This window comes from Micropterus dolomieu, linkage group LG01, assembly GCF_021292245.1.
Source record: "Micropterus dolomieu isolate WLL.071019.BEF.003 ecotype Adirondacks linkage group LG01, ASM2129224v1, whole genome shotgun sequence".
NCBI classification, from domain to species: Eukaryota; Metazoa; Chordata; class Actinopteri; order Centrarchiformes; family Centrarchidae; genus Micropterus; species Micropterus dolomieu.
In genome coordinates, this window is record NC_060150.1 from 54,819,469 (window position 1) to 54,828,899 (window position 9,431).

Sequence of the window (9,431 nt, forward strand, 5' to 3'; positions counted from 1 at the left end):
ATATCAGATCTAAATTCTGGTTCAATCCTGAACGTAGTCTTCAGTGGCAGAATCCCTCACAGCCTGAGGACCTTAGTGAAGACTCCCAGTATGCAGGTCGTGTTCAGGTCCTTGAAACAGAGAGAGGACGCTCCACTCTGAGAATCACTGACCTGAGAGAGAGCGACTCAGCTGAGTATCACTTCAAATTCACAGCAGGAAGCTTTGAATGGAGGAGTAGTTTACCTGGTACAACTCTGACTGTCACAGGTACTGATTCTTGATTAACGCAAACTGATGTATACACCAAATCAGTAAATTTAAAAAGGCAGAAAAGTTAATGTGAACAGCTGTTTAATATAAACTGTAGATGTTAAATGTAAAGTTGGTGGTGAAAATATGATCATTATGAGTTTTCTTCCTCTTCACCTCACCTAAGTTTGCTCTTGACTATTTTACCTGTTGGATTATTCTGACTGTGTGGCTTTGATTTTGCAGTTGAGTATTTAATGGTCAGTGACATTACTGTGTTGTTGTCCAGCTCTGCAGGTGCAGGTCACCAGAATAAAAGTCCATGGGTCTTATACAGAGGCAGCGCTGCTTTGTCACAGCAGCTGTCGTCTTCCTGATCGTCCTTCCTACGTCTGGTTCAAGAATGTGAAGAAAATGGAAAGGGTGGAGACATCTTCTTATAAACATCAGTTTTATCCCGGAGATATCATTTTGTGTGCTGTTAAAGGTCATGAGGATTTCCGCTCTCCTTCAGTGTGTGAGTTTACTACACTGTGTCAGAAAAACAACACACATACACACTAACATTACAATACAATTTCAGACATAACCGCCTTCTAGATCTTAATTCAGACACAGCAGTATTATTTATAGAAAAAAACTCTAATACCAGTAGAAAAACAATATTCTGATATACAGTATGTTGTTATATAAAATTTTCAAATCCTTTCTAGGGCTGTCCCCGACTAAGGATTTACTTGACGATTTAAGGAATCGTCAAGTCCTGCCTATAGTCGACTGATAGTCCAATCACATGTGTTTTTGTATGGGGCGATTGCGTACAAAAACACACTTGGGGGGGGTTAACACGTTAGCTCCGCTTTAATCTTGAGAAGCTGCAGAGCTACAGTCTCGATTCATTCAACTTACACTGTAAATTTCCAGCTAAACTGATGCCTTTTGAAGACCCTTTTCTCTCTCTCTCTCTCTCTCTCTCTCTCTCTCTCTCTCTCTCTCTCTCTCTCTCTCTCTCTCTCTCTCTCTCTCTCTCTCTCTCTCTCCTGTCATTCACCAGTCTTGTGCCGAATTTCACGTGCATTCTGTGTTGCCGACAACTACATGCACGCCGCGGTTCCTTGTAGGTCTATTTCAAGTAGCCGGCTATTTAAAAACGCTATAATATTCTTTGTGTGGTTCATCAACGGTGATAAATTATCCCGAAAGTCCCGCGAGGTGCGGACAACTCGGCACAACACCAGTGAAGCTGGGGCTCCGTCTCTTCAGCAAGTGTTCCTCTTCTGCCACTGCACACACACACGCTACGTCTACACCCAGGGTTAGGGTTACAATTTTGAAATTAATTTTGCAATTTAAAAACATTTATTGAATTTTTTTTTCTTTTTAAATGTTTATTTATAGCATTAAATGTTAAAATGTGAATTGTAATAGGCAGTAGATTAATTTATTGGTAGAAAACTGGTAGTTCAGCCAAAATTACATGACCTGGATATTGTTAACCTGTAACTTTTCATTTTCATAGTTAAATTTGAAAATGGCATTAACAGTTTCCCAAGATTTATTCCTGACAGACAGACAGACGGTCTTTATCTTAACAGTCATAAATCAGAAACACATAAGTACTGCTACCACCACAGAGACTGGATAAAATTACATGAACTTGAAAACATTTGAAGACTAAAACTCTTTGTAACCGGATCTGAACACAGACAAGACTGAAGATTCAAAATAGAAAATGAAGAGCACAAGAACCTGTTTTTTTCCAAACATAGATTTTGCTCCCACTCCCAATAATTGTATACAGTCTGTTATGTAGACTCAAAAGAATAATTTACAAAACAGAACAAGGAAATGATCTGCCAGCTGGCAACACCTACAACTCAACTGAGAAGACAGGACTGACTCAGCATATGCAACCTGAACACAACCAATCCTGTATATAGAGACAAAGTGTGGATATGTTTTAAATACAAATTATTAAAGACATTTTATTGGCTGACAGTTTTCACCAGCAGGAGTCAAACCTGGGACAGCTCCAGGATCAGCACTCTGTACAGCTGTTGTGACTATTAATACGAAGCAAACAGGAGTTTAAATGGAAATATTCAATTGTCTATAATAACATATTCTCATCCTTATGTTATTGACGTTCATCTCTCCTCCAGATGCTCCAAAGCTTCCCTCTGTGTCAGTGAGTCCCTCTGCTGAGATAGTGGAGGGCAGTTCAGTGACTCTGACCTGCAGCAGTGATGCTAACCCAGCAGCTAATTATACCTGGTACAAGGAGAACCAAAGACTGCTCAGTGAAGAACCACAGTTTGTCTTCAGCCCCATCCAGTCCTCTGACTCTGGAGAGTATTACTGTGCAGCTGAGAATGAGCTGGGGAGGATGACATCTGAATACATCATTAATGTCAAATGTAAGTGATGAGTTTAACATCTTATATCTACCCAATCTATGCAGAAGATTTTATTGACCTTGTGCCGGTTTGGGATTCAAAAAGTCACACATCCATTCGGCAGACCACCTTCTAGGTCAGACATACATAGATTAAAAAATGTCTTTGGGCCCTTTTTTCCCCCCTGAAACTGAAATGTAGCACTTTTGTATTAATAGTATAATCCTTGCACAGTGAAGTCAACTTGGAAGAGAAGCTGAACACATTATTGGTATTATTAATAATCCCCTCGACATAATGGGAAGACAAATTGTGATTTTGAAATTGTGAGATATATATGTGTGTATATATATATATATATATACATACACACACACACACATATATTGCTTAAGAAATGCCATGACAACTTTGAAATAGGATTCATCACCAATCACCTAACTTACAAAGCTTGAAAATGTGTTGAATGTGTTGAAAATGGCACTATGCCAACCACATTGACATCGCAGGCACCTCCGCTCTAAGGAAAGCCATGTAAGTTGCAGTGTACTTGTTTTTGCCAAATTGGAGGTCCCAGCAGCACATTGCTCCACACACTGAAGAAATAATGTTTTGCCCAGAATGTCAGAGGTTTTTAGATCAGTTTTTATGTTTTCTTTCCAGAAAAGGGTAATGAAGAGAACACCTGTGGCCAAGTTTCATTTACAGGTCTAGTAGTGGTTGTTATAGCCAACTAGCTTTGTTGAGGCAACAACAGCCTTATGGTGTGTTCAAATGTGAAGTGAATTTTTGCCTTGCGTTACTTGCGCGAGTTTGACTGCTGCACAGTTTGTGTTTACTTGTGTTACTAGCACACAACTCGCAAATATTCCCCAAATCTGGTTAACTACAGTGTTATGAACCCAAAATAAACATTTTGCTGTGATTTAATTGCAATAAACTGACCAAAACGATGCCAAAATGACAACATTATGATGCAGATTGGTTAAACATATGAATTCATGCTTTGTCAGGTCTGTCTGCAAGATGACAAGCAAACCACTTTTAAAAAAGCTTATTTTCTAAATGGTGTTTGGATCAATGGGGCTATGTTATTCTAGATGGTTTTAAGTACAGCAATAGCTGGAATGAAGTAATGGACACATCATTTCTGAACTTACCAGGTAGTTTGACTTCCTTGCCTACGTCTCTCCAAACAGACTCCTGTTTTTTCCGGTCTATATAAATATGAAGTAGTATCACAGAGCTCTGGCTCCACAAACAGCTACAATGAAAACAGTGGAGGTCGTAAACTTGGTGGCTGCAGACAGGATGAGAAGTGCGAGTAAAGATAAATCCACTTTTTAAATTTTAATAAAAAAATGTATTTAATTAAAATTAACTCTGAGCTACTATTGCCGATAAGCAGAGGCTCTGTCCCTCTGCTCTGCCCGGTCCTCTCCACATAACACTCTGAATAGCCGGGTTATACTTGTGTTGAGAATAACTTTTCTCACCTGAACGTGGCTCACAATAATATCATTTCAACAACATGCAAATTTTTCGCTCCATATTTTAAAATCGTCATTTGCGTCTTCCAACCATCGCCTAATTTGCGTCTATGCATGGACTTGGTATGTAATTGCGTTGAATGAAAGATTTGCTTCTCGTTTTATGTGAACACATAGTAAAGCAGGTGGAAAACAAAGTGACCAATGATGTATCACAATAATGAATCAAAACTACTGAATTGCTCCTCCTAGCTTGTGGCAGTCACTGCCTAAAAACAGGCCTGTGAACAATCATTGACAAGTTGTCTCTCTTTTGCCTACAGATGCTCCAAAGCTTCCCTCTGTGTCAGTGAGTCCCTCTGCTGAGATAGTGGAGGGCAGTTCAGTGACTCTGACCTGCAGCAGTGATGCTAACCCAGCAGCTAAACACACCTGGTACAAGGAGAACCAAACAATGCCGCAGGCACTACACAGCATTTATATTTTCCCCTCTATCAGCTCTAAGGACAGCGGGATCTACCACTGCAAGTCTGAGAATAAGTATGGCCAGATCAACTCCACATCTGTATCCATAGATGTCCAGTGTAAGTACAAAACATCAGCTAATCACTTTGACATATAATGTGTTTATTATAGATAGTGGATGTAAAGGTCTGATGGGTTTAGGCTGGTAGAAAGGGTATCGTGTTCCATAAGGAGTTTAAAGGATTTAGGATTTTTCCTTTAAAGTGGTCATTGAACGCCTATGACATGTCTAAGCTATGGAGTTGCATATGCGCAGTAGCTAATCAAAGTCTACTAACCAATCAAAAGCAGAGAAAGGCGGGTCCTGAAAAGCCTATAACCACAGCTTTGGTTAAGCTGTAAATGTTCCCGAACCAGTTTAGCAACCTAGACTGGAGCAAGAGTTTCAGAGAGGGAAGTTATTAATTTGTAACAAATTTATCTTCATATAAAAGTTTTAACTGGACACTGTCTTTACATCACAGTAACAAATTGGGTTGGGAGGATTACTTTAAAAATGCAATCCAGGACAAATACTAATTACATGTTAAAAAATGTAATCCATAACATAATCCAAGTACCACAATATAAAAGTATTGCAAGTTCATTACTTTTACTTACTTTTGGATTGCTTCAATACCAGATATGCAAAAAAAATTTGTTTTGTAGGTATTGTTGTTGATACTTTATTGTATAAAGTAAACATCCAATGAAAAGACACTGCTGAAAATTGTGTTTCTGCATGGCCGACCAGGCCCCACTGATTAATGTTCAAAAGCACAACTTTAATCATTGATTTTGGGATATAGTTAAACATGTCAATACGGAAATGTCACTAAATGCCATAGATACAAGTTAGTCACTACTCTGTTTATCCCACACTATGTTGTTAACATGCAGCACTCTCTTTTTTTGTCCCTCAGATGCTCCAAAGCTTCTCTCTGTGTCAGTGAGTCCCTCTGCTGAGATAGTGGAGGGCAGTTCAGTGACTCTGACCTGCAGCAGTGATGCTAACCCAGCAGCTAATTACACCTGGTACAAGGAGAATGAAGACTCACCAAAAGCATCAGGACAGAACTTCACCATCACTGACATCAGAGCTGAACACAGTGGGAATTATTACTGTGAAGCCCAGAACAGAAGAGGACGTCATAACTCCACCTTACATCTGACTGTTGTGTCAGGTAAATGATGTTAATTAACCTGCATACACACCCACTCAATTCCACGTCATTTTCTTTACAAGGTCTGTCCTGTAGCTTCTCTCATCAGGTGATCTCCCTTCCACCAGGTATGACAGCTATGCTCAAGAGTCAAAGACATATAGCCAAAAGACAAAGTTAGTCATTAATCTTTAGCCTGGGTTACAAAACAATCAGACCCTAATGAGCTTTAGAATGTGTTAGGACCTGGGCTTCAGGGAGGCAACGTAAAGGAGTCACAGATATTTGAACTCAGCAAATCAAAGTTTATTCCAAAAAGAAAAGGGTCAAACAATCACGCTGCTGCCACCGCTGCTGCTGCTAACAGTGGAAGCAATTGCAATGGTGAGAGAGCAAACTCATCTGGGGTGCTGTTTTTATTTCTCCCTCCGCATGCTGATTGGCCAGCTTCATCTTCAGTTGGCCAATGTGCAGCTCGGCCAGGCTGCACACGCGCGAGTCAATCGCCCGCTTAGCACCTGAAGAGAACACAGGGGCAGGCAAAAAGCAGGAGGAAAAACAAAAACTAACCAGGCCTTCTTAGCATGTAACAAATGCTTTTGTCTGAAGATCTACAATTTTATTTCCAATTATGATCCCAAACAATCTCCATTATTAATTGCAAGTATTTTTGTTTGATCACTGTTTCCCAGGTTCAATGGCATCGGCAGCTGCTGGATCAATCACTGCTATTTTTCTGCCTCTCATATTCCTCTGTGCTTTCCTATTGATTAGGTGAGCAAATCAGTTTTACTGTGATTATATTCAGTAATGGACCTTCTGTAATTCATGTTCAGTAATTTCATGTCATGATTTTTTTGTTTGTTCATTTATTCTCCTCTCCAGAAGAAAGAGGTCCTTGAAACAAACCACAGAGCCTGGAGGGAGACCAGACAACACAGCACAGGTGAGGAAGAAGAGTTTAAGTCATTTGAATCGTGCTTCATGTCCATCTTCGCAACACATTCTCACTCCCGACTCGTCACATATTGAAGCTTAGTCAAGGCCCTTTGTTGTTGCTTTTTGATGACCTGGGTAGCCCTTTAGTGTCATTTTTAGATGTTTACGGCTCCGCAGTCAAGTTAGAAACGCTTAGCCAGTGTTGGGAGTAACGTGTTCCAAAAGTAACATAATTACAGTAATGTATTGCTTTTTGCTGTAACGCAATTACTACAAAAAATGGTAATATTATACCCATTACAATCTCAGTAACACTTGTTATACCACATTTTAACCCGAAATTAAGAGGTGTCCGATGGTTGAGATTGTACGCAGGGTGGAAACTAGGGGGGAGCTCTGCTCCTCATAACAAGACAGTAGCTCCCCTGATGGATTATGTCTAAATATTTTTCTATAGGCTATGTGTTTTCTTAAACAAAGTACTTTCATGATCAGAGAGGCTGTTGTCATTTCATCCTGACTGATCCTGTGTCGGGAGATTAAAATAATGACGTTATGCTGCTGTACCTCGTGTGTAAATGCGCACAGCATAATTTTTTTAATGGGGACATGATTCATCCTATTTCACCCATCCACCCCCACCCTTATCAGAAGGTTATTTTTTATGACAAAGACCCACCCGATCTGCAGATATAACTCTGCACATCACTAGAACCCACCTATGCAGCACATCTTACTATCAGAATAATGCGCCCATTAAATAACATTGAAAGTAACTCAAAGTAATGCAAAATTAGTGCAAAGCATTACAATTCAGAGACACTAATATTGTAATATAACTAACTACTCTTAAAAGAAAGTAATTAGTCATCTATAATATATTACATTTTGGAAGAAACTTGCCCAACACTGTACTTAGCAACACTAAATATGCAATGTCTGGTTAGACTTTCAAAATAAAACCCTAGCGTTTTGAAACATAGTCATATTGAAATGGCACATTATTAAAGTCATGAAACATTACAATTTGGTTAGGTTTAGGCAACAACACTACTTGGTTAAGGTTAGGAAAAGACCATGGTTTGGGTTAAAATAACCCAAATAAGTTAACTTACGTCACTTAAGTAACTTGCGCAAATTACGTAACTCACGTAACTTAAATAAAAACATTTAATGTTGACTTTTTTTTTTACACAGGAGACGAACCCTGGTCTCCTGGTTCAAAGTTAGGGTTTTGGCCCTCCATCCACCGCAACCACCTCCCCCTCCTCCTTGCTCAGTCTTTTCTGTTACATATCATATACCTTGCTTTACCGTCAAAAAATGACGCTACAGGGCTTCCCCCAGTGTGTTGAACTATGACGCTATAGGGATCGCTCGTCGACACTATATGTCTGTGTCACACCCTTGTTTTCCTTTATACATCCATTATGCTATAAATTACAAAGTGCTGAACCAGCTGCACTTTCAGTACACCTCTCCATCTACACATACTGTACATGTCAGGTTTTTAAAATTAAAGGGGAATTACATCTACTGGTCCGAGTAGGAATTATGACAAAAACAGAAGTAACCCCAAACCTCTGGTTCACTATTTGGCTATAAAAACTTGTTGGGGTGGCCTCTAGCTCTCTACTATTCTTACTTCAAGTGGTGCACGGTTGTCTCCGGGTCATGTGGTCTCGGTCATTTGCGCTCCGGGGGGTTACAGGGTACCCTGGCTGCTAGGGTTGGTGCCTGTCTGCCACTGTGGTCAGTGCTGGTGTGGTGTCCCACTCTGACTAACAGCTACATTATGTGACAGACTTATACACACAAAGACACACCTACACAGAAATTTAAGATGTCCATGGTTGTCAACTTGTTGCTGCATTATTCTTTATACATGTCAATAAATTGTTATTATTTCCCTTCTCATAGCTGAGCTGTGTTGTTTATTTTTTTGCTTGACTATTTCTCCTTTCACCTTTTTATTCTCCATCAGTTATTTTCTTATGTCTGCCCCAAGCCCCCCTATCTCTGTTCTCTTGCAGGTGCTGTCTTTTCTCTGTGGTGTCTGTTTCTGTGACAGGACAGGTTCGAAAAAAAAAACAGAACCAGAACCAGAACAGAGAACATAAAAAAGTTGCACCTGATGACATATTTTTAAAGTCACTGGAATTGCAGCCAACAAAAATACCACAACATACTTCCCCACTTACTTACAAAGCTAAGTACTGAAGTATTTTTGTCTATGTGATTATTACCTTTTAGCTAAACATGGGTTTAGTGGGCAACAACCCTTCAGCTGCAGCACAGAGAAAACCAGCAGAGGAGTCGAACAACCTTTGCTATGCCAGCGTAAGCTTCTCTAAAAACCAGGAAGATCCTCTCTACTCCAACATCAGGCTAGCTCAGCCCAACAGACACAAGAATGAAGAAGAAGAGGACGAAGATGGTGTGGAGTACAGTGCTGTCAACTTTAAGAGTGGCTCAACTTCAGCAGAGTGAGTCCATGAGAATTTGTTTTTTATTCCCATTGTTTTTTTGTTGTTGCGTTTTTTGAGTGTTTGAGTAAATAAGTCTTTCAATTAGTTTTTTCATTCACAGACGTCAAGAAGCTCTGGAGGATTCATCTGCACTGTACAGCACAGTCACCAAAAAACCAAGAGTATGAACATAACATGAATCTGTGGACCGTTACGTTACAGTGTTTAAGCAGAATTCCA

At 39.8% G+C, this 9,431-nt stretch overlaps 1 protein-coding gene across 1 annotated transcript in view; it reads left to right on the top strand.

Moving 5' to 3' along the window:
- The window catches only part of LOC123958001 (B-cell receptor CD22-like), a gene marked incomplete at its 5' end in the record, with an annotated part of 16,703 nt that extends 10,884 nt beyond the window's left edge, over positions 1 to 5,819 (top strand). The window contains 2 exons of the mRNA XM_046031192.1: positions 2,394 to 2,648; positions 5,545 to 5,819. Coding sequence (XP_045887148.1) covers positions 2,394 to 2,648; positions 5,545 to 5,813 — 524 coding nt within the window. The remainder of the gene's footprint in view (positions 1 to 2,393; positions 2,649 to 5,544) is intronic.
- Between the last annotated feature and the right edge of the window lie 3,612 nt (positions 5,820 to 9,431).